Source organism: Silurus aristotelis (assembly GCF_946808225.1).
Source record: "Silurus aristotelis genome assembly, chromosome: 26".
In the NCBI taxonomy this organism is placed as follows: Eukaryota; Metazoa; Chordata; class Actinopteri; order Siluriformes; family Siluridae; genus Silurus; species Silurus aristotelis.
The window spans coordinates 13,880,697-13,905,928 of NC_139599.1; the positions used below are offsets into that span (position 1 = coordinate 13,880,697).

The window sequence follows — 25,232 nt, forward strand, 5'->3', positions numbered from 1 at the left end:
TGTGTGTGCGCGTAATAGATAAAAGATTATACCTGAGGGTTTTGCGGACCATATCCTCATCGGTGATGCCATAATAGGTCAGTGTCTCGCTCCATACAGGGTTAAGGGTGTTGCGCAGGGTCTTGGTCCGGAGCTTATTGGCCTAAACAAGAAGACAAAGATTGAGTGGTTAGAAAAGCATAGAGGTGGCAATTCATACGGGGTTATCTAATGTGGGACACAAAAGATTCAATGAGCGAGGAAGCAAGCTTTAACATGTATTTAAATGACTGACCCTGCGTCTGCTCTATTCTCTAAGTGACCGACAGTCACCTATTCTACATAAACAAAAGTTTGTGGACACCTGACCATTATATCTGTATGTTCTTTTTAAACATCCTATTCCACATTAAGTCCTCATTTGCTGTCATAATAACCTTCACTCTTCTGGAAAGTTGTTCCACTAGATTTTGGAGTTGGCTTGCAGAGATTTGTGGTCATTCAACCACAAGGGTTGTTCAATAGGGTTGAGGTCTGAGCTCTATTGATGGCAAAAACTTTCACTCCAACCCATGTAGTAGATCTTCATGGAGTAGATCTTCAAGGAGCTGGCTCTCATGTTGGAACAGGTTTGGGTCTCCTAGTTCACTTAAAGGGAAAATGTTATTCTACAGGATCCAAAGGCGTCTTATACGATTGTGTGCCTCCAACTTTGTGGTCACAGTTTGGGAAAAAGCAGATGTAGGTGGAAAAGTCAGGTGTCCCAATACTTTTGTACATATCCTATGAAACTGTGGCTCAGGAACATCCAGTATCTGACTAAAACTGAATTGATTAGATCTCTGCCCATTTTTGTTATGGCACACAGTCAAGTCATCTACAAACCTGAAGTATGACTGTGACTGTGTGAGGAAATCCCAATTAGCTAGCAAGGTTTGGGACATCTTCAGGCTGTTTGTTTAACCTTCTCCTTACGCAACATGATCTTCACCTGAATATTCAAAAGTAAATAATATATTTTGCTGAAATTCTGTTTAAAAAAGTTCAGGTGGAAAAGTCTGCTAAAAACAGAGGAAAAAAACACCCAATTTGAGGCAAAAAAAAGAACCTCCTCGAAACCATTACATAAACTTGGTTATACATTGCTGGGAACCAGAAATAAGCTTTGTTTTGTAACAATGGTGAATTGTGCAACGGCGTTAAATGTTGAACAAGCTACTTGGTCTGAAATCCCACTGCTTGCCACATTGTACACATTGCTCGAGGTGATCTGATGCATGGTAGAACGATTTATGCTAGTCAAATTAATTAGCATGCACAGGCGATCTTTTCAAAACGAGGAACAAACACAGGTGTGAATAACCTGATAAAACCAAACAAAATAAATACCAGTGCTGTAATTTGGCACATCATGCAGTCAGTGTAAACATATCTATAGAAAATAATGTTTCTGGCCAGTCCTAAGTCATATATTTTATGTATGAGGGAGACCAACAAAAGAAAATACAGAGAATCTAACAGCAAAATGTACACAATATTAAATGTACCACATACCATGTAAATTACATGCATTATCTCTCAAAATGTCAAATTTTTTACTATCATCTAAAACATTTATAGTATAATATGAGCTCAAGTACATACTTTGCTGGCTCCAGGAAGCAGGTGCAGTTTAACGTAGGGATCTGACAGCCCATTGTGATCCATGGGTTTGAGTCCCTGTGTAAGAGTTAAAAAAAGAGAGATATAAAGAGATGAAGATGGAGTTGTTTAACATTGACAGCATATATACTGAAGAACACAGCTGAGATTTTGATTAAAAAGAAATCTCATAAAACCAAAAGCCTAAGAGATCTCATTCAGGGGAAATGCTTTTCTTTTTCTGACATTATCCAACAAAAACAAGCTGACTTAATTAAAAACGGGGAAAATAAAATAAAATAATAACCTTCCTCTAACCTGGGAGATAATATGAAGATCTATTTAACACTAACAAAAAGGGCAGAACTTAGGGGTTGTGTTTTAAAAGCCCGTGATTACTCGTTAATGTCAAAACATCCGAAGACACAAATCAGCTTTGACATGACCTGAACAGAGATGGAATGTTTTGTGCCATGGTGAGAGCCCGCAGCTGATTAATACATGGCGGATGTGTAATTGCTCAAACAAGGCTACATTTAAAGGCTAAGTGTGGGAGTGTCAAGATGGGAATAACACAAAAAACAAAGGTGTTATGCAATATTTTCTTCTTTTAAATATGTGGGCTGCCTGTTCGATGTGCTCTTGGAATGCAGACCTCTTTCAGTTGAGCTCACTGGACAACCCATCAAAACCGCTTGCCACTTTGTTCGGCTGATTATCAATAAGGTCGAACATTCCAGCTTACGTTCACATCTAAAATGGTGTTAAAAAAATCGTTTTTTGCAAGTGTAATGGGTAATGTCTGAGGAAAATAAGCAGACTGCTATGAGCTGATAGGAGGGCTATAGTAAGCCAAATAATCACTCTTTACAACTGCGGTGAGCAGAAGAGCGTCTCAGAACACACCATATATCAAACACTGAGGCGGACAGCAAACCGCATCAGGTTTCAGTGGAATAAAAATCTGAAGCTGCACTCAGCTTAGGCATTCTGACATGATTTTCTGCATTACACAGTTGTAAAGAGTGACTGTTTAAGTTACTGTAGACCCCCTGCCAGGTCTCTGATCAACAAAGCATTGCGATCCACAAAATGTTTGCTCACTGCTGCTCATTTTTTTGGTATTTCCCACCATTCTGTGTGAATGCCGTGCATAAAAATTCAAAGATCAACGGTTTCCGGAATACTCAGTTCCACAAAGTCACTGACACAAACCATGTACTTGAGTTAAAGTAAGGTAAAGTATTTCTCCAGTAAAAGTGAAATTGCTCCATTTAAATTTTGACTTTAGTAAAAATACAAAAGTATTTGCCTTCAAATGTACTTACCGTATTTTTCGGACTACAAGCCGCTACTTTTTCCTCAAGTTCTGAACCACGCGGCTTAAACAACGAAACGGCTTATTTATGAATTTTTCCTGGTTTTTTTTCTCAAACTTCAAGCCAAAAAAATGAACCCCATAACATTAGGCCGCTTAAATTTCCGAACAGAAACGAAAAAACGCACCTCACCTGGGTTCCAAACTGCCCGGCATTGGGAGAAAAAACTTTTTTTTTTAAACGCACGACGATGCCAAAAGATAAACTCCAGAGAGAAATAGTTGTGAAAGGAAGGAGGAAGACAGTAAACAATTACTTTCTTGGTCGGCTACTGTTTAGATACAAGCCGTTGTAACGCGTTGAGTCTGGGTGAAGGGAGAGCTCACTAACTCCAGTTACAACACAAATCATATAAGCACACACAGGTTTCCAAAACTCATGCTTTTTTATTTTTCTTGGCAACAGCGTTACGGGTTAGTCAAAGAAACTTAGAAATGAACATCAGAAAATAATAAGGACATAATCCTTGTCTTGCACACACGCAGTAATACCGGTAAAATGCAGTGCCATGCTATTCCCAAAATACCGCTATGCTCCTAAAGGAAGCGCAACATATTTCACCTGTTACACCGTGTGTAACGTGTCTTTCGTTAAAGCCTGTGTAAAGTTAATTAGTTTTAGCGTAGACAGTGTTCAGTGCGGCTTATTTATGTTCAAAATAAAAATCTTTGTAAAATTCAGTGGGCTTATTTATGGGTGCGCTTTATAGTCCGGAAATTACGGTAGGTATCCAATGTATAGTGACATCTGTTAAAATGGAGTATAGTGATATCTATTAAAATTATCATCAAATGATCAACCTTCTTTTTACCTACTTGATCACAATTTACTACAAAAAGCATCGTGCAAATAAGGCTATGGGTGTTGTGGGACGTTTGAGTTAGGAGTTTCTTCCATCAGGTGGCCAGTTTTTATCCACTTAAAAATAAAAATGTACTAATTTCACAAAATGCAGTCGATAAAAAATTCAGATATTTGACTCTGAAATGTAGTGAATTTAAAGTAAAAGTTTAGTAAATAGAAATACTTCTGTAAAGTACAAAAAAGCAAAAAAGCTACTTAAATACAGCAACGAATTACATTTACTTTGTTACTGTCCAACACTGGTCACTGAACTCCTATTTTCCCTCGTCATTAATCTCTTGACCTGTATCTTCATTCCCCTTATGGCATATGACTGGCTTACTAGATGAGTGCATGAATAAGCAGATGTACAGTTGTTTCAACTAAACAGATTAGTGAGCATATCTCCCGCTCATATGACTGTTAGTTGAAGAATGATGTTCTTTTGAGTAGGGCTGCAAAAGATTGTAGCATGTCAAAAGAACTTAGCTTGGAGCTCTCAGTGCTGTCTTAGACAATTCTGTCTTTTTGAGAAAATCAGTAGGAGACAGTTGCAGAGTATCAGCGTCTACTGCTGTTACAGCCATCAAGGATTCCGCCTGCTAAAGCATGCATTCGGTTTAGGTCAATTAAAGTAGCCAGGCTGTCCTAAGTAGAGCGCTTTGTATAGATTTGAGACAAAGAATCAGTATCTATTTGGCATGTAGAACTGAAAGATTAATTGTAAATTTAATATTTCCCACTATGGTTATCCATCACATTTGCTCAAGGGTCATGCTCTGACACCTAGCTTGACATTTTGGACATATTTAAGGATGCAGGCAGAGGTACATTTCATAAAGCTTAGCAAAAGCTGGTTTCAAGTACAAAATACAAATCAAGATTTTTATCCCTTTCATCTCACTGGTTCGGCATCCAATCACTGAGATGTACTGTTAAATGTCTAAAGCTGGCATCACTAGCCATCGACTAAATTAAAGCTGAGCAGCAATCCGAGAGAAATCTGACCACAAGCTGTTTAACTTCAAAACAGTTCAGGTCAATCGGAGGTCATTGTGCAGTAAATCTAAAATATAACCAGCAGAGAGGGAAGATTTATGACTCCAATCTTAAACTGGAACTACCAGGCAATATATTTGTCGGATGAACTTAATTTGGTGTATGAATTTCAATGTAACTGCAACCCACGGCATGGTTTAGCTTCATTGCAAACTAATTAATTTTTTCTTGCAGTCTCTGCTGTGTGGGAGATTTGTCACGATAAAACAGTTTGGTAGAATGATTGTTATATGATCTTGTTATATTTTAGTTTGTATTTTGTTTTCATTTATGTTACTTTTCATGTTTATGTTACTCTGCTTACTTGGTCGGTATTTTATTTTCATTAACAGGGTCCTACCCTGTATAATGAGATAGGAATGCAAAAGCAAGTGAGTCAGATTGTCTCTAGGCCACTTGCGTGCCGTCACGCAGAATGTAAGTGCACAGCACAGTATGTCAATCTCTCCTTCCTATTCTACTCCCACAGGCTGGGGGAACAACAAAGCTAATAAGTGTTTTTGCGTGTTAGCGAGTAAAGATTGTCTCGGTGGGGCAATTGCTTGCTTGTTTCGTGAGGGTACAAAAGTCTAATGCGACCTTTTTTGCGTTTGCGTTTTGCTATTTTCTTTTCCTTTTTCCTTTTTTATCTTACATGTCTCTCAATAACCTAAAGGCTCCTCTCATTTGTCCTTCAATTTACAGAAATACAAACGTCTCATTGGACCTCAAAGGTGCCTTTCAAATGTCTTCGCGTTCTCCCGCCTCTGTGTGTCGGTACGCTTGTGTGTGCATGGACTACAGATTGACTTTTACTTTGAAGCTGTATCCCTGTGGTCTGTTCTACCACAAAGAAGGACTCCTGCAATGTTTCGAGAAAATGAGTGAGTCTATAGGATCAAACCTACATGCTTATTGAAAGTTTTTTCTTGCCTGCTCTTTAGGGATCTAAATGACTTGCTGCAATAACTATTGCTAAATGCACTATACAAGCAAAATGTATTAATTGAGCCTCTTAATTTTTCGATTTAAGCCTGTTTTTAGCTCAAAGCCACAAATCCAAATGATAATAAGTTTTGACTAACCATATAACCTGCACTTCAGATGGTATTCTCAGTTCCTTGATGGATACTTATAATAACCTGTCAAGATCCTGTGATTTAACTGGAGAAAGTTTTTCATAAGTGACTTGTCATGATAATGTTAAAAGATTCAAGTTGTAAATGGACGGCCTGGAATGTTCAATTGCACTATGCCAGCTCTTGACTAAGTGTGAGCCACACAGTGTAAACAATTTGCAATGGGTTTGAGTGGGCAAATTTTCACACCGGCAGTGGATAATACCAGCCCTTGAGATATAATATGGATATCATCTATGCCTTCAAGAGTAAATCTTCATAATCTGGCAACCTTGTAATGGTTAAAAATGATGCCAAATGATCTAGAATACATTTGCGGCATTTAGCAAACAGAATACACTGTATACATCTACTGTATATTAAACTTTAGCAGAAAAACAGATCAATAATTTAAATGAGTAAGACTGAGGGTGGTGTTGGGGTGCCCTAAGCAACCGCCTAGTTTGCCTATACCTGGAAACAGTGCTGCATCTATGGCTAGGATATAGTTGTGCGCCATTGTTTGCAAGTTACCGAATTTTAAGGTGTAGCCATTTCCTGGCAAAAATTCGGGAAGGTACAAAAGTATAAAATGTTCATTACAACCTAAACAATTTATTTCAAATTTTGTCAATGCCCAATCATTTCTTGGGTGCTTATACATAGGAGTTTTAGAAAACAAATTTTAACCCTTTACTGATGTCAGCACACATGCAGACTGCCTTGAAAGGGAGGATATAAAAGGGCATTCAACAAACTGATACCTCTGTTCTCCAGCATATAATGGTGAGCTAATATGGATGTCATCGTCTTGACAAAAAAACCTCACACAACTGTGATTTGGACAACAAATATTCGACAACCATCAATCTCGCCTTAGAGAACTGGTGGCACATGAAGTACATCAAGTCAGCAAACAGTCTCAATTCTCGTCAGGTCTTAATTCTAGTCATGTTCGTAGTTTGCTAAACCACTTCCAAAAATACTATAGCAGACGCCTTATTTAAACTCTGGGATTCCCCCTGACCACAGGACTATCATATACATATCAATAATTTCTTTCAGGTAGAACATTAATAATCTAAATCAGAATCCAAATCAGTAAGCTCTCGCAAAAAAATTTCCCGTCACCAGAATTAAGATTTATAAGCTATACTGGCAACTAACTTGGACGTTCTCACTTATGATGGAGCCTTTCATTGGTGCAACATAAGCTTACTGATTTCATTAGTTCCTCTTCGGGTTGGTGTCCAAGCCAAGTCACCATGTGAGTTGTAGTGTACAGTAGTCTCACAGTGGCCCTGGCTTCACACTTTGTGGCTAATCTCCACAGGAACTAGGGCTTGGAAGTCATCCCAATAACAATGAAGTGATGATCAAGTGCAGGTTCTACCTAAGGGGCTGTCCAATACAGTGTTGCTGCTATTTTCATCGTGTGATTTATAATGTGAGGTGGCAAGCTGTTCACATACATCTTCTGTATGTCACCCGTTAGCAAAACAAGCAAACCTGCAACAATGCCTCATAATCTGCTATACTACCAATGGCATCCACTACCAAGTCATTTGAAAGCCTTCATTTCATTGATCCAGTTGAAATAAAAAATAAACAGTTTTTCAGGTACTTTGTTATTACTGTCTATTTTAAGTGGGTTTGGTCAGATAGGGATCCACCACACAAGTTCTGACAAGGAGGAATGCAGCTACAGGCATATATGGCTCAAACCAGTGCAAATCATACACACCTCCCCTTCATAATTTTTCAGCCCCCTGCTTCATGCCAGCATGGAAACCCCCAAAATTTTGAATACGTGTTGGTTGCACCTAGAATAGTACGGGCACTTTCATGAGATTTCTTGTCAAAAACCTGAATTCTTATGAATTTTAATTTAACTCTATATCCCATATTTGCTTATATGTCTGGATCCAACTTCACTACTCATGCTATTTTCTTTTATCAAGCTAGCACCTTTTCCTCAATTTAGCACATTTCTGTGTATTTAAACACCAGAAAATTGTCAACATTGCAAACTCAAAGGACTTTGACGCATCAAAAAGATCAGCACCATAAAGACTGGGACCCGTTAGACGCTCAATTTGTCCCGTTAGACAATCTGAGATATAAATATTTTGTACTCTTTTATTCCCATGTAAAATATGTTCTGATAAGCTGTGATTGTAATATTTTGAAAAAAACTATTTTGAACCAATAGATGCCAACAGATCCAATAAAAAGTAATTGAACTGTTCTAAAGGTGGGTTCTTATAGTTCTGTGGTGGGCCACTAAATAGATTTGACAATTAAAGGGGTCCCTGGCTGCAGAAAGTTTAATTAAAGTTTGAAAAACCAGAACACATACTTATCAGCTTTTCATAAACCTTGTAGCTTTACAGATCTTAAATGTTTCCACCTCACACGCAGTTAATAACGTCTTCTGTTTTTGGTTCAATTGCTTCCATTAATATTTGAGCCAGTTTTTCCATTTTGGGCATACTGTTCCAGCAGGAATTCCAGTTTTGTCAAATTACACTTAAGCCAGCTTTGTGTGGCTGGACCCTCTTCTACCTAAACTGATTGGAGGGGAGTGACCCCAACAAATCTCACCCTGAGGAAACAGCAAAACTAAACTTCCCTGTGGGTGTTGTTGGCACTTAATGAAGAAGAAATGCATTTCGGAATGCAGTATCAAAATGAAGTGGTTTCCTGGGCTCTGTGATTGTCGCGTTGTGTCTGAATAGGCAGTTGATCATAATTGCTGAGCGCAGGAGAAATGACCAGTGTGGAAGGCAGATGGGTGCCATGCATCAATGCTTCATGTACCCACTCATTCATAGTGTTTTAATCACCGCTGTTGGACGACTGCATTCGCTCGCAGAATTGCTCGGCTTGAAGTCCCTTTATGTCCTAAATCATCATCTTTCATGGAAAAAAAAAAAAAAATAGACATGCAGCGGGTGCTAGGGGACGGTTTGGCGTATAATCTGTGCTCATCACTTGCAAATGAAAGAGGCAGGACTCAAGTATAATGAGCTTGGCAAGAATCAGTGGCCACTAAATGCAAGCAAACATGAGCGACTATTTAAAGAGTGAGGAAGTCTTCAATGCATGGCTTGGAAGGAAGCAGTTGGATATGAACTGTTGTTGTAAATGAGGAGCTAAGTGACATGGCAAATCTGTAGAAGAGAGAGGTGAAGAGAGTGGAAGAAACACAGAGGTAATGAGTGCCGAAGGACGTGACATGGGAGTTAAAGTAGCACTAGGCCTGAGAACCATGCTCCTCCACATCCTGCATCCTGATTGATGATTATACTCATTCACAGACAGCCTACTGCTAGCTGCCAGCACCAGATGATGAACGGTGCAAATCTCAAAATGTAAATATATGCAGAGAGAAAAGGCAACTATATTAAAAAAATCCAGCCTGGTCCATAGATGGGGCTTAGGTTTACAGTACAAATACACACCACTTCATTTATATTTAAGCACACCTGAATGCAAGGGAGCGATGCTTTACATTGACAAAGTGCCAGTCTTGTTGCAGTGCAGGGTCATTTTCACAGCACAGAATGCTAATGTTGGAAGTGAAAAATGACCCGTCCCAGAGGAGAATGGTACGCTTCCCAAAGAGACCCGGCAGCTCAGGCAATCAATCAAATAACTGTCCTTCATTGAAAGAATTTTAGATTTAAAATGTTGCCAAATTTATTTTCACCTACTGGATATATTTGCATTCGGATTTCAGGGAACATACACAAACACACATTCACATATAGGGCAATTTAGCCTATATCAGGGTGTCCAATCTTATTTAGAAAGTTCCACCAATTTTCAGCAACACCCACTGGAAGCCAATGATCGATGGAAGTGGAATCAGGCTGATTTGGTGGAATCCTGCTTGATTGAAATGAAAACCTGCATCCACACCGGCCCTTACTAGATAAGATTGCACACCCTTGGACCAATCAGGTAAGAGAAAGGATCCCAACAACAACAACAAAAAAAAGGTGCTGTACTGCTCTACTGATTCTATGAATAAAAATGCAGCATTCCTAGCTAGTCATCTATAAATGCTACTTCAATCAAATAAGATTTTAATTATTAATCAGTAATGATACAAAAAAGAAATTGAATTTTGAAAGGCATAGCAGTATCTGTAATGAAGCCCGATTCAATTTGCCGGTTGGATTCAATGCATCGAGAGTTGTAGCGTTGTGAGGTCGGAAAGATCGAACTGAGGGTTTGCTATGAAAATAAGGGGGAAGAAAAGATCCATGGTGCTGACCTTACCTTTCTGTACCTGGGTAGAGGGAGCTGGGAGTCCATCATTTTCCAGTCGGTCATGCACAATGTGTGTGAGAGAGCAATCGTGAGCATGAAAGCATGCAAAACAGCAAAAAAAGTAGGAGAGGAGAAAAAAAGAAATTCGACAACAGTGAGACAAATACAGCCGAAATCAAAAATCGTAGGGGAAAGAGGATGGTATTTTCAACCCGACACAGAAGAAAGTGTTCGCACGTGAATGAATTCAAAGCTCGTGTCGATGGCACGATGCGATTTTGGTGAGCAAGCCTGTAATTTTGCTCTCATGAAGTGTCTGGGTGTAAACAGAATGACCAAAATCGAACACTTCCTGTCTTACAAAAAAAAAAGAGGAAAACATAAATAAGATGAATAATGAATCAAAGTCCACTCGTTTACTCCTCCTACACCTACCTATCTATCTTCATTCACCTTGACAGATCAGGACGACCCATTGTTCTACACGAATAGCTTTATAGTCGCTTATACACTATTCATATGTGGAAATGAAACCAAGTCCCTGCCGTTTCTACTCCGAACACTTTGCATATATTAAAAAACATTCTCCTGTGAGAGAAACTTGGACACCGAGTGTCAATCAGACCTCTTTTAAAAAAAATTATGGTGACACATTTTTTTTATATGTATTAACTAACTGACTAATGACACCACAGGCAAAACAAATAATGAGAATTAATATCAATTCATTAAAAAAAAATTGCATATTAATTTGATGCCTGGAGGTTCAATTAAGTATTTAGTGAAATTAAATGCTTTGGCGATGAACTACTTGAATGATGTGATCCAATTGAACAGTTTATGCATGTTGACTAAAAAAAGGGTTTAAAGTCCCTTTTTGAATGGGAAATACTTCAAATAGAATGCCATGTATGATAGGGATGTGCATCTGGATGCATAGCCAATGATACGATACATTAAAGACATATATGAAACAACTATCGATTTGATATGATTCACTACTATTATGATGCAGTGTGATCTGATTTCAATTTGATTTAACACAATGCAATGTAATGCAATGGAAAAAAGTTGATTCTATGCAATTCAATATGGTAAAGATAGTTAAATTTTTATTTCTAAAGTAAATAAATAAATAAAACCCGATGTTCTTTTATTGTTCTGTCTCCGAGAAGATGCAGCTCTACCTCTGCCATGTTAATCTGTATTCTCTATGACTCGCCTCGGTCTCAATAGTGTTGTGATGCGTCATATTTACGTAGCAGCAGTGGTGCTGAAAACAGTTTAGCGAGGAGAAACCAATGTACATATAAAATATTGGTCACTTTCTAAATAATTAAATTATAGCACATATACTAATATGCAAATATGTTAACAACAATGCATCCTGATACAAATGCAAACTTGTATCTGGTGCACACTTTTTAAAATCATTAAATTTTATACCGATGCTACAGCTCACAATTCTTAAATCTGATTGGCTACACGATAAACAGACTCTCGTGCTATGTACTAAAAAAAACCCCAACTTGGCGATGATGTCAGATGATGGATATTTAGCGTCTTCCCCATAAAAATGTCTGCAAAGAAAACTTTGTACAACAAATAGATGAGATACACAATGTATCGTTCAGTCAGGAGTAAAAGACTGGATGGACTGTCATTGAAAAAACCTCTGCTAAGTAACCGAATCCCACCATCCTGCTGTTTCTGAGAGTTTTAAGACAGTGATTTGTGCCAGCGTTTCTTGGGTCAAGACTTTTTGACCAGACGATAAAAAATGTTTCACATAAAGGCATGCTTTCTTTTCCAACTGAGCCTTTGTCAGAGCCCATACTGGTGGGGTGCATGCGGGGGGCTGTTGTCCATTTGGGTTGTAATAAGATCAGCCCCTTTTCTGAGGCAGACAGCATCATGTGAAGGTGACTTTAGTTGTGAAATATTTGAGAGAAATGTGGGAGGTGATCAAGAGACAGAAAGACTCCTCTTTAATAGAGTTCACTTGACACCTTGGCTTGACTCACAGTCAATTGCCTCCCCCCCCCCCAACAATTTCTGTGGGGCCTTGTCATTCATTTCAGCACATGATAAGTGCCATGTGCTGAACTAAGGTTAAATGATGGTCATGTAGTGACAGATGTGTTAGAATTACAATAACATGCATGTCATTCCCGATTGTGATTTTTGGTTTATTGGGTTTTTCCATACAGTAGTTCTTTGAGTTTGTAGTGTACGTTGGTACAGACCTTGACAGGATCATGATCATGGTGTTGTTGTTTCATTGAGCTCTTACATTCTACCACTGTAGACTTTCACACTACATCATGGATATTCTTAAAATGGATCCTTGACCTTCTCTTGTTAAAGGGATAAAAATAAACATGTACATTTTTAGTTAGTAACATAGTAAGAAGATATTCTACTTCCCACTAGCATCATGCCAACTATTTTATTGTAATAAGCCATTATGCTTCCTCAGCTCAAGATTTCTCCCCAATGTACTTTCAGGGAGTTTTTCCTTTTCCACTGTCACATCTGTTTTGCTCATTAGGGATTTTAATCTGCATTAAAATTTCTGTGATGCGCATAATCATAAAAAAGAAACTATTATATATCTTCTCTCACAAATGCTTTATTTTCATATGATCACGTGGGTGTTATAAATGGTCACACAACCAGAGCCAATAACTTCATAATTGCAGCTCAGGATGAAGATTGCAGAAAAATATGAAATGATCAAACCTACCACAATTACTACACATAATAGTAGTATACATATAGTATTGTATAATTGTATAATTGTATCATGCTTAGAAACAACATGGCACATTCTACAGGGCTGGTAAACCCTGGCCAATGGTGACTTGGTAAATCTAATGTGATTAGACCTTATTAAAAAAACTTTTCCAGAGAAGAGGCATATACTCTCGTTTCGGTCACAAATTGCTTTCCGAATTTCGATATGCAACAAGATAACGGCACAACAGCTCCAGGAATCAATGACATCAAGCGTATGTGTGTTATGAGAAACTTAACGCAAGCGCTCCATTATCTGCTAGCCTCGAGAGGTAATTCCTTATAATCCTCATGTATTTCCTGTACCTAGAAATGCCTCTAGTTGAGCGCTTATCACACTGTGACAATACGTAACAATTTAATATGACTGATAACCGACGCTCTGCAATATCTGCTTCACAAATATCAGCCTTTCTACAGTTTTTTTTCAGCACAGTCCACCACATATACACATTTATGCTCGTTATGCTCATGGAACTGTAGCTACTGCATCGATTGAGCTGGAACAACAGAGGCTTTCAGTAACTTTTATCTAACATCTTTTTTGATAATTCATCAGTGTAAAAATTACTTACTCCCTCACTACCCTGGTCCATTAAATCATCAGCTTATCTAAAGACATGAACTTTTTGCACACGAGCCATAGTACTGATGATAAACGGTTCATCCCATATACGATATATGATGAGTCACTCATTTGTACTCATTTCTTCTTTTTCGCTTGTGTTTAAGATAAACCCCAATTCCAAAAAAGTTGGGACACTGTGTAAAATGTAAATATAAAAGACAATGTAATAATTTATATTCTATTAACAATTAAACAAAAACATTTAATAAAATGTTTAAATCAGAATCAGAATCAGGTTTATTGGCCAAGTGTGTTGACACACACAAGGAATTTGGTTTTAGCTGTTAGTGACTCTCAAGGTACAGACATAAATAAAACTATACATTTAGCTTGGACTAGCATTTTAAGGACAAATGGGATCATTTGTTGCTATAAAACCTATATTCAGCATTGATGAAGCCTTTTCATATAAGAAAACTGCCCATTCCACAGGCACTAATGCACTCCCAGAGATGTGGCTTTTTTAAACGAGTGCTGATGGTCCATCTTCTCTTTAGTCCAAAGGACATGATGTCCATGGTTTTCAAAAAGAAATTCAAATTCGGGTTTCGTCTGACAATACACAATTTTCCAATTTGCCTCAGTACGTTTTAAATGAGAATCATGACTGTTTTAAATGCAATGCCATCTGAGGGCCCAAAGATCACAGGCATCCAATATTGATTTTCACCTTTGTGCCTTGTCTTCTCAAGGTGCACTCAGATTTCACCAGATTCTTTGAAACTTTTGATGATTTTATGTACTGTAAATTACAAGATAATAAACTGTTTTGTAATTTTATATTAAGAGACATTATTATGAAATTGTTCCACAATTTGTAGACACAGTCTTCCACAGATTGTTGAAGCTCCACCCATTTTTAATTCTGAGAGACTCTTAGAGAAACACTATTTATACCCAATCTTACTGACCTCTTGTCAATGAACCTAGTTAGTTTTATTTATGTTACAAAGCCCACTCTTATATAAGAAAGTGAATAATTTGACATTATTCTTTGACCTATGTTCACACTAGCAAGCAACAGGTTCTTTTAAACGTTTGTAGTTTGTCTCTTGCCGGAATGCTGCAACTGCAAATGTGCATTTTATTTGATTTTTTTTGTTTTTGCTTCTAAATCCTTTATATGGGTTTAAAGAGATTAATTATGCTTTATCCTATGTTGTGTCTCAAACAGTATAGAAACTAAATCTCAGTGAAGGAACAATGGATCATACCGTGTAATATCAGTCCAAAGATTCAGTTGGACAAGTGGTTTGGGTCTGTCATCTGCTTGAACATGTCATTTACTGTGCCACTTGATATGCCTTAGGAGAAGTCTGTGATTTTAGAATTATCTGCCTCCAAAAAGTTTTGAGTCGATGCACCAGTTTCCGTTTGGCCTTCAGAACAGAGCAAGTCAAAGCTTCATATGAAATGCACTCAACATTTGCGGGCTCTTAGGAAACCCGCAAATGTTGAGTGCATTTCATATGAAGCTCATACAATAGAGAAATCTATTAGCATATTCAAACAAGTAGCATTCCTTAGTAGTCTCTAAATTGTTTATTGAAGACACCAGATGGTAAAGAAACTTCATTTGGTAGAAAATACAGATTCCAGGGAAAGTCCTCAAAGTCTTCTCATGTTGTTTATTCGGTTAATAATCTCAGCTCTCCTGGCAATTGGGTTGAATCATAAATTGATCGCTTGTCAAGCCTGAGGACTACTTTGGCAGTGCGGCTGAAAAATTAACAGCTGGTATGCGAAGGGAAGCCCGATCTACCTCTGCTGTTCGGCAGGGGTTTGGGAAGCCAGCTGTTTGGCTGAGGTACAGATCTGAATCCAGACAGAGGTGTTGGACAAAAACGAAAGCTGAAGGTTAGTCCTGACCATCAAAGCTTTGTCTTGTCATCATACTTTTGCTGACCTTATGACTTTCGAAGTCTTTGCAAAAAAAAGTCTAACGTCTGTATGATGTGTCCTTTCCCTGCCAAGATTCTTAGTAGACTTTGTGTTGAACACTAGTCTTCATTTACCTCATATTTGCTCACATTTGCTTTTGTAGAAATTAACCCAATGTGGTCTTCATGGTTTGTCATATTGTGTGCTGAGATGCTTTTTCTGAATAGCTTTTTTGTTGTATAGTGTGGTTAATTAAGTTACCAAAGCCTTCCTGAATACTCAAATCTCTCTGGCTATTCTCTAGTCTCATGCAAGTGGATTCCAAAAACAGAACTGCCAATGATGTTTTTTGTTTTCCACACCATACTGTGTAATTCCCAAGAGTTTAGCAATTTTAACATTTCTGGAAACCAGCAACCATGCCATGATCAAAGATACTTAGATTTCCACCCATTCTTCTATTTGCACTGAATGGGGGGAAAACATTTACGTGACTTTGACTATGGCATGGTTGCTGGTTGCCAGACATCTTGATCTTGAGTTATTCAGTAATGTTATGGATTGCACTAATTTCACATGATTGGCTGACTGGATATTGTGTGTATACAAGTTTATATGAAAAATGAAATGGTATATTTGGGTGATAATTAAATATATACTTGAATCGGGTCACTTACATGCAGTCCACACGTTAACCATCTAATCAGGGACATGCTCCGACAAAGTTTCCAATCAAACTTTTTTTAGGCTTGGGAAACTAGCACTCTCTTACTTTTCATAATGTAGAATGTAACCCAAGTTATATTAAATGAGGAAAGTAGCTGTGAGGAAATGAGCTTTACCAGTGGGAGCACCACATCTACCACACGCACGGGATATAATTCACCAGAGAATGCTAAATAGGTCTGTTTGCTTTAGGGTTTGTCTCAGCCTGTGCTCTTCAGATAACAAAATAACCCAATATGTTATTTCGCTTGAGTGAGAAAGGACGGGCCAATGTACTGAGCTTAAATCCACGGGGATGAGCATTGGGATATTAAACAGCATGTTCACTTTTATAAAGCAACATAAAAGTAAATAACATGTCCTTTTGTTTTCAAGCACACTAGCATAATCAGTGTGTTGAATGGGGAGCTCAACAAATAGAAAACAGCTGCTCTCATCGCTGAATATCATGCCTTAAAACAAATAAATAAATTAATTCAAATGCAGAGACCAAACCAAGCAGAATCATCCGGGTTATCTTCACAGTCCAGAAGCACTCCATACTCTCTCTAGCTGAGCGTTCTATCTCAGACGAGAGACTGAAACAGCGCATAAGTGGAGCAAGATATATCAGAATTTAGACAGGCTGTAAAACCTGAAACGTGATAAGGCAGAGTTGTAAAAAAAAAAAAGAAAGAAAAGAAAAAAGATACAGAAATGAGGTGTGTTTTCCCCAAAAATCCAACCCAGAATGGCCAAGCTCTTCCAGTGTCTGTGTCTTCCAAAAAAAATCAGATTCAAGAATTTAGAAGTAAAATTTCCTGCTTCACTTGCAATTCCTGTCTAATACACATTGCATTTTATATTTATAATGTTCAACACTTTCAACACTTTTTTGCCCATTAGAATGAACAATTAATTCTATTTAGAGCCGATGAGAGGAAACAAAAGGAAAAGGTTTATTTTGCATTGATTATATACTCTACATTCCTGTGTAAGTATTTGATATAATCAATGCAAAATAAACCTTTTCCTTCTGTTTCCTCTCATCGGCTCTAAATAGAATTAATTGTTCATTCTAATGGGCAAAAAAGTGTGAAAGAAAGAGGAATAGAGTAGAAAATGTTGCCAGAAATGAAGAGGCGAAGTAAAAGAGCAGAAGAGAGCAGAGAATAGAAGGCGAGACTGTGTCTGTGTTTTCTCCATAGGAAACTGGATAAACCTTGTGATTATCACCACTTCCATTTGCTAATGCTTTGACTGCAATCCGCTTGAATTGTTCCAGTTTGTCAACAAGCGTGCAAACCCCTCCGAAACGCCCCCTGTGTCTCCTTCTATAAAACAACAACAAAACAAAGGCTAATAAATAAAAAATGAAAGCTAGCTGGTAATTAGGGTTAATAACGCATTAACGCAAAGTAGTTTTAACGGCACGCATTTTGTTAACGCGTGATTAATGCAGCATTTCTGTTTGATCATTTTTATTTTCAAATGTTAAAAAAAATTAAAAGCTACACACATTTATAGACGACGTCCTTTTTTTTGATCAGATATAAAGAAAAAATAAACTCCACCAAAACATTATTTTTAATCACTACACATTTGTTTTACTGATGCGCCAAGTCTCAAATCAAGCACCAAAATCCGCTGTGATGCACACATCTGGCAATCAAAACCGTCCGTGTGGAAACATAGCAAAAGTTCCGTTTGGTGTCCTGAAGACGTAAAACTCCGAAATAACTTTAAAACATTTATAAAAATATTTTGTCTTCAAACTCAATATAGAGCATAAAGACAAATTTTGCATAAAGCATCCATATTTGAGAAACATATTAATTGAAGGTACATTTAGAACATGTAAAAAAGTGTGATTAAGATGCGATCAATCACAAGTCAACTTTAGAAAATCGCGATTGAATATTTGAATCGATTGACAGCTGCTAATTTATTTTATTCTAATTTAAAATACACAATTAAGTGAAAACCTGAGAGCTAATGATGAGAACTGAATACTAAAAACCCGGTATTCCCTCAGAGCAGCTCAACTTCCTTTGCTGAAGTCTATTTCAAGTGTAATTGAATATGCAGCGGTATTACACAAAGATAAAGACAAGTACAGGGTCATGTTTTGGGGCAAATCCTTACATGGTGGTACTGATGAGATACTGAATTGATTATAATTATCTTTAACACCACCATGTAAACAGAAATAAATACCAGTTCCGCCAGTAAACAGAGTGCTAGAGGAAGCATTATTAGCTTTTAATGGAAATACCATGAAGTCTCGACTGTCAACTATCTTAAAAGGACATACAATGCTCTGTAGGACACAAGCAGAAGCAGATGGGATCCTGGGTAATACAAAGAGTGCTCTTCCTTAAATTCTAGCTTTGCTTGTCTTCATAATGTTTCTATAAACTTTTGCATGTTCATATATGACATAATGGGATAAAACTATGGGTGTAAGTTTTTCACCATTTTTGTGCTCAAACACAAAAGTTGTGATCGAGGAACCATCAAAGGACGCGAGATATAAAAAAAAATGTGCAGAAGAGAATATCAGCAAAACGGGGTTATTTAAGAGGCTTTGTTTCATATTTCAACTCAGTGTTAATTATAAAGGGATCATGGTTCCAGAAAATATCAATATGATCATAAAATATATTCCAACTGAAGAGGGGGACGGGGATTTCAGTCAAAATTATTAAAGGTGTAATATACTTGATAGAGGCTATTCTACAAGACCAGCTGAGGTGCTAATAGCATCGCTTACCTTGGCTTTATTGATGGTGCAGTGCAGGGCATTGTTCTCTTGATCATACAACAAGCTGAAGTCCAGAGTGCCAAGAGTGGCTGTGGAGAGAGAAGAAATAACCGTTATTAATGCTGCAATGCTGTACACCCTTTGATCCAGCTTTATGGACATGTCCACGCTTCACTGCTTTAGCCTGAGGACTCAAGCAGAGTTTTGATTGACAGCAGGAATTGATAACCATTGCTCAGCCCAATGTGACCATATTTCCAAGTATAAAAATGTATGCCTTTCTTTCTTTCTTTCTTTCTTTCTTTCTTTCTTTCTTTCTTTCTTTCTTTCTTTCTTTCTTTCTTTCTTTCTTTCTTTCTTTCTTTCTTTCTTTCTCCTTCTTTCATTCGCTCTTTCCTAAAGTGTAAAGAGTATCTGAAAAATCACACTTCAGTAAAAGTATAGATACCTTACTGTAAAAAAAACACCAATTCTAATATGACTTAAGAAAAGTCTTAGAGGATCTGATTTGAACTCATATTCAGGCTCATATTGAACATAGGCTCAAATATGCACTAGTCCTTAACACAAGAGACAGCAGATTTTTATTAGGAGGTTTTATTTCATAAAATGCAAAGGTCTCCTGGTGGTCTAGTGGTTAAGATGCAGCGCTCCCACCGCTGCGACCCGGGTTCGATTCCCGGTCAGGGAACCATCCCCAGCCACTCTTAGTGCCGGTCCCAAGCCCGGATAAATTGGGGAGGGTTGCGTTAGGAAGGGCATCCAGCGTAAAACATGTGCCAAATCAAACGTGCGGAGGATCCGCTGTGGCGACCCCTAACGGGAGAAGCCGAAAAGGAAACTAAACTATTTCATAAAATGCAAAAAAAGAAATTGTACAGTGCAACACTGCATTAACCATCAAAACAGCCTCTTCAACATGCCAGAAAGAAACAAAGATCAAGCAAGTTAGTAAAAAAAAAGTAAAGCAATATTTCCAAAAGGTATCTTTAATTAACAAATAAAATTACATGTGAAACACCTGGCATTCGGCAAGATGCTAATTCACCTTCATGTGGAGTAGCTTCATTTGATGCAAAAAGACAAATCGCACCTAATACATTCAATACCCTGTAAATGGTGATATCACCTCTTCTGCAGATAAAGATGTCACTGTCAATTCCTTACGCTCTCAAATCCTTATGCTCATCCATTTTTCCTGCTTCTAACACATCAACATTAAGGACAAAATGCTCAATTGCTGTCTAATATATCCCACCTACTAACAGTTGCCATGATGAAGAGATAATCAGTGTTATTTATCATAAATGTAGTTGTGTAGAGAGTAAAAGTTGCTTATATGCAAAAAAATTACTTAAGTGCAGTAACATGACCCTTGAGGCAATATTCTTTATTCACAAAGCATGCCATAAAGAAATTGTTCAAAACACCATGCCACAACTTGAAGTTGCACGGCTTTTCAATTGTCCCCTGCTGCATGGGGGTCGAACTGAGAGCCGGTGAAGAATGTAGCATAGTGGGAGGCCTACACTGATCGTATGATCGAGTTCAAGGGTTAATCAATATACATGACCGTGCAGTGTTCTGCTCCGTGAGAAATACCTGAGGCTGTTCCTCCTACGTGGATGCAGGATCGGATTCTTGTGCTTAGATCATGACCTTAAACATACTGTACTCTACTATTAGAGAGCTATACAGAGTCATAATGAAGTGCAGGGAGTTTAAGGGTTCTGTGAAGCATGCTGAAAATAAAAACAAATGCACCACTAGTAGAATCTTAAGTTCTTAAAGTGATGCAACAGAAAAGCATTCACCAACCATTCAGGAGTGCAAAATTGGTCATGCTTTCTAAATAGAAGGAACACCACTACTCTCTTGTCGTTGTCAGTCACAGTAACACTAGCCAGTCGTGGGCATCTGTGAGTTCATGCAAGTGAAAGATGGTACACATGATCACACTTTATACTGCATGAAATTAAATCCAAAAAGATGCGCATATAGGCATTACGTGTTTTGAAGGAAACATGTGTTTGTCCAGCCTTCCTGATTGGTAGCAGTTACCGTAATTTCCAGACTATTAAGCACACCCAAATATAAGCCGCACCCACTGAATTTGACAAAGATTTTTATTTTGAACATAAATAAGCCGCGCCTGTCTATAAGCCTACAACTGAAACTAATTAACTTTACACAGGCTTTAACGAAAGACAGTGTCTGTTACTCGGTGTATCGGGTGAAATATGTTGTGGCTCTTTTAAGAGCAGAGCAGCATTTTGGGAATAGGCTGCCGCCGCATTTTTCCGGTATTACTGCATGTGTGCAAGACCGAGGAATATGTTATTCCTTATTATTTTCTGATGCTCATTTCTAAGTTTCTTTGACTAACCCGTAAAACAAAAGTTTTGGAAACCTGTCTGTGCTTATATGATTTCTGTTGCAACTGGAGTTAGTGAGCTCTCCCTTCACCCAGACTCAATGCGTTACAACGACTTGTATCTAAACAGTAGGCTACCAAGAAAGTCATTGTTCACTGTCTTCCTCCTTCCTTTCACAACTATATCTCTCAAGAGTTTTTCTTTTGGCATCGTCGTGCGTTTAAAAATCACCATCGGTGAAGCTTTTCTCCCGATGCCGGGCAGCTCAGAACACAGGTGAAGTGCGTTTTTTCATGCCTGTTGGGCAATAATATTGGTCTAATGTTATGGGGCTCAGTTTTTTGGATTGAAGCTTGTGAAACCGGGAAAAACCCAGGAAAAATCCATAAATCAACCGCTTCGTTTTTTAAGCCACAGGGTTCAAAGCGTGGGAAAAAAGTAGCGGCTTATAGTGTGGAAAATACGGTATATGTAGGTATATGAACTGGCAGGTCAGAAAATTAATTTTATAGAAACAAGCTTTGAACAAAAGTCGCTGGACACCTGAGCTTAAGATCTGTATGTGCTTTTTGAACATCCCATTCCTCATTTTTTTCCCATGTGCTGTAATAATAAAGTCCACTCTTCTGGGAAGATGTTCCACTAGATTTTGGAGATTTGTGTTCATTCAGTAAAATTCGGTCAGGGCTCTATAGCAGGCCATTCATAATCTTTCAGTCCAACCCATGTATATGTTCATTGAGCTCACTTTGTTCACAGGGGCATTGTCATGTTGGAACAGGTTTGGGTCTCCTAGTTTAAGTGACAGGGAAATTTTAACCTACGGCATTCGAAGACATCATATACAATTCTGTACAACTTGCACAACAACAAGGTGTCTACATTTTTTATCCATAAAGTGTATTATCTACAAAATCTGTTCAAGTCAAAAGAGGCTGAGGTCTAACACTATTGTATTTGTAGCATTAGTGAACACCTTAAGGATTAAACCAGATCTGTATCTGATTAGTCTGATCTGGCTAATGCTTTGAAAATCTGATTTTCATACAATAGTCTTAACAGCCTCCAACCAGCTTCGCATCACATAAAAATACAGGAGAAGGAAAGAATGAAAACAAGATCATTTCAGCTGACTTATTTAACGTTCCTAAGTCAATAAGCTTAATATAAGCAATGTGAAATTCAGCCCTTTCGGCAGCTCAGCTGGACATGAAGAGTTGCTATAATTTAAAAGCCCATTTGTCAGCCATTTCTGTCTTCTACTCTAGCTTACATAGACATTTTCAAAGCGACAAACAGCCCTCGGTCGTTCTTTTATGCTAGTTTTTTTTTGTTTCTATGCATTTGCAATTCAAATGTGTGTCGGCATTAAAGCATTCAGGAACACAGCCGTGCTTTCTGAAACCATTCTGGGAAAAAATATGATAAATGAATTAGCCTTGGCAGGGGTGAGAAAATCGGAAGTTGGCCTCCTAAAACCTACGAGGGGTTTCATACGTTCATACGTTCAAAGATATTAAAAAGCCTCCTTGACCGTGTGGTGTTACCGATTTTCGTCAACAAAAGAAAACCTTTAAATCTCAAATCGAAGCAAAGTATAAATGTGTTATTCTAAGATTTCAGAAAAACAACCCTGCCGCTCTCGGACATCTGCGGCGTTCATCAAGGTTTTGATTACACCGCATTAAAACTCAATTAAAACTGGCTGCTGCTTCGACGGGCCTTCTTTCATTGCGATTAAGCATATCGTAAACATGGACCTTGTTAGTGTAACCTCAAGACGTCCTGAACACAAAACAGGGAAAGAAAGAGAGAGAGAGAGAGAGAGAGAGAGAGAGAGAGAGAGAGAGAGAGAGAGAGAGGTCACGATGGCGTTTGGAAACGCCTGTCAGAAATTAAAATGACAATATAGAAATGAATGTAGGCTTGCGCATTACAGTACTTAAATGGACGCCTACCTGTTGTGTTTGATGCAAGTCAGATTGCATCCAAATATAATGCCTTTAGTATGACTCCCAGTAATTCCAAATCTGGAAATGTTTCACCCCTATGCAAACTCCTTCTTACATGTCTTTAGTTATTTTTATGATTGATTTACATTTAGTCCTCATTTGCGATTATAATATCCTTCATTTTTCTGGGAAAACATTTCACTAGAATTCGAAGTGTGTTTGTGGAGATTTTTGTTCAAAGCATCAGGCAATGGTGTAGGGTGAGGAGGCCAGAGCCATCAGCATTCACTTCACTTTACTTCACTATTTATTTGATTGTATATTTAATTGCAAAAGACCGGAAAGTTAAATTGTTAAATTGTTATACTGTGTTTTGCTCTGTATACGCTCGCCAAAGATTTTCGTGAGTCACCTTTGACCTATTTTTGAGATCTGGTTGATAATTTGCTGGTCTGATGCCATACACTCTCCTTCTTCTTCTTCTTCTTCTTCTTCTTTCGGCTTCTCCCATAAGGGGTTGCCACAGCGTATTATCCGTCTCCATACCCCCCTGTCCTCTACATCTGCCTTTTTCACACCAACTACCTGCATGTCTTCCCTCACCACATCCATAAACCTCCTCCTTGACCTTCATCTTTTCCTCTCTCCTGGTTGCACCATCCTCAGCATTCTCCTACCGATGTACGCCATGTACCTCCACTGCACATGTCGAAACCATCTCATTTGCGCCTTTCTCACCTTGTCTCCAAAACGTCCTACATGTGCCAACATATAATGTACCAACCCTAACCTCCACTCTCCTACACTTCTCCTTTCCCTGCTGTCTCTGTAGACGTCTTCTTCCTTCTCTCCTTCTCCTCCTTCGGCCAACAGTAGCCCAATTTCCACCGGTATCCTGTTGGCTAACATTTCCTGTGGCGGTCTTCGGTAACCCGGGCCTCGACCGATCCGGTATATATTTCTGATTCGTAATCTGCATATTTGATCCGCCATACACTCTCCTTCATTAGTGAAATTCAAGATTTATCTGCACAATTCATCAATTCAAGAAATGTTAGATGTGTTGCTGAAATTCATAGATACCATACAGATGAAATTTAGCCTTGTGCATTTTCAATTATTGTAATCCAAACCGTAGTTTACCTCAGGAAATACTGAAACTGTGCAGCGTCATACTGACAACATGACTAAATATTCTGATGATCTTGTTTGTGAACAATGAAAATTGACTTTTCATTTTGATGGGAATGAGATGTTCATTGACACAAATACTTACTTTTGAGAGATGAACTAAGAATTCTGAAAAAATTACTGGCTTTTGCAAGAAATCCAATGTGCTGCTTGAAGAAATTGTTTTTCAGAAATGCACTTACTGGTTTGCAAATATTAAGGATGATTTGAGAAATACTCCAAAGCAACTGAGAAAAACTGTAAAAGACTTTCTAATAGACACTTTAGCACCGACCTAAAGCCTTGTGCCTTTGAACCATTAAAAGCTCGTGAATAACGCTGTGTTCAGCCTCATTTCTGTCAAAGAATCAGCAACGTTGTGCTGAATACAGCATTTCTTCCTACACGTCTATCACAAATGAGTTTTATTCTTCTCTTCTGAATATCTAACAGCTGAAGGCAGTTTGAATGGAGATTCTGTCAAATACCATGATGTTTGGTGAGCTGCGAATGAAAAAATAAACACATTTCTGACCGGTTGGCATAAAAACCTGCAGCCTGTAGACATTGCCTCTGTGTGGAGAAACTGTTGTGAAAATTTATCTGATCCTAATTAATCTAGAGCGCATGAAAGTGAGCAATGATTTGGGCCGGGCTAATGTGCGGTCATTAGCTTGAGGGACCG

At 38.1% G+C, this 25,232-nt stretch overlaps 1 protein-coding gene and 1 long non-coding RNA gene across 5 annotated transcripts in view; one reads left to right on the forward strand and one right to left on the reverse strand.

Moving 5' to 3' along the window:
* Window positions 1–25,232, reverse strand: part of doc2b (double C2-like domains, beta) — a 158,737-nt gene that overhangs the window by 22,530 nt on the left and 110,975 nt on the right. For all 4 annotated transcript variants that reach the window (XM_083530691.1, XM_083530693.1, XM_083530690.1 and 1 more), the window contains 3 exons: window positions 19,060–19,139; window positions 1,624–1,698; window positions 33–142 (listed from right to left, as the gene is read on the reverse strand). In XM_083530691.1, the coding sequence (XP_083386817.1) occupies window positions 33–142; window positions 1,624–1,698; window positions 19,060–19,139 (265 nt within the window). The remainder of the gene's footprint in view (window positions 1–32; window positions 143–1,623; window positions 1,699–19,059; window positions 19,140–25,232) is intronic.
* LOC310720259 overlaps window positions 1–25,232 on the forward strand; it is a 69,126-nt gene that overhangs the window by 8,061 nt on the left and 35,833 nt on the right. Inside the window, exon 2 of the long non-coding RNA XR_014531694.1 lies at window positions 5,586–5,764. This is a non-coding gene — a long non-coding RNA (uncharacterized lncRNA). The remainder of the gene's footprint in view (window positions 1–5,585; window positions 5,765–25,232) is intronic.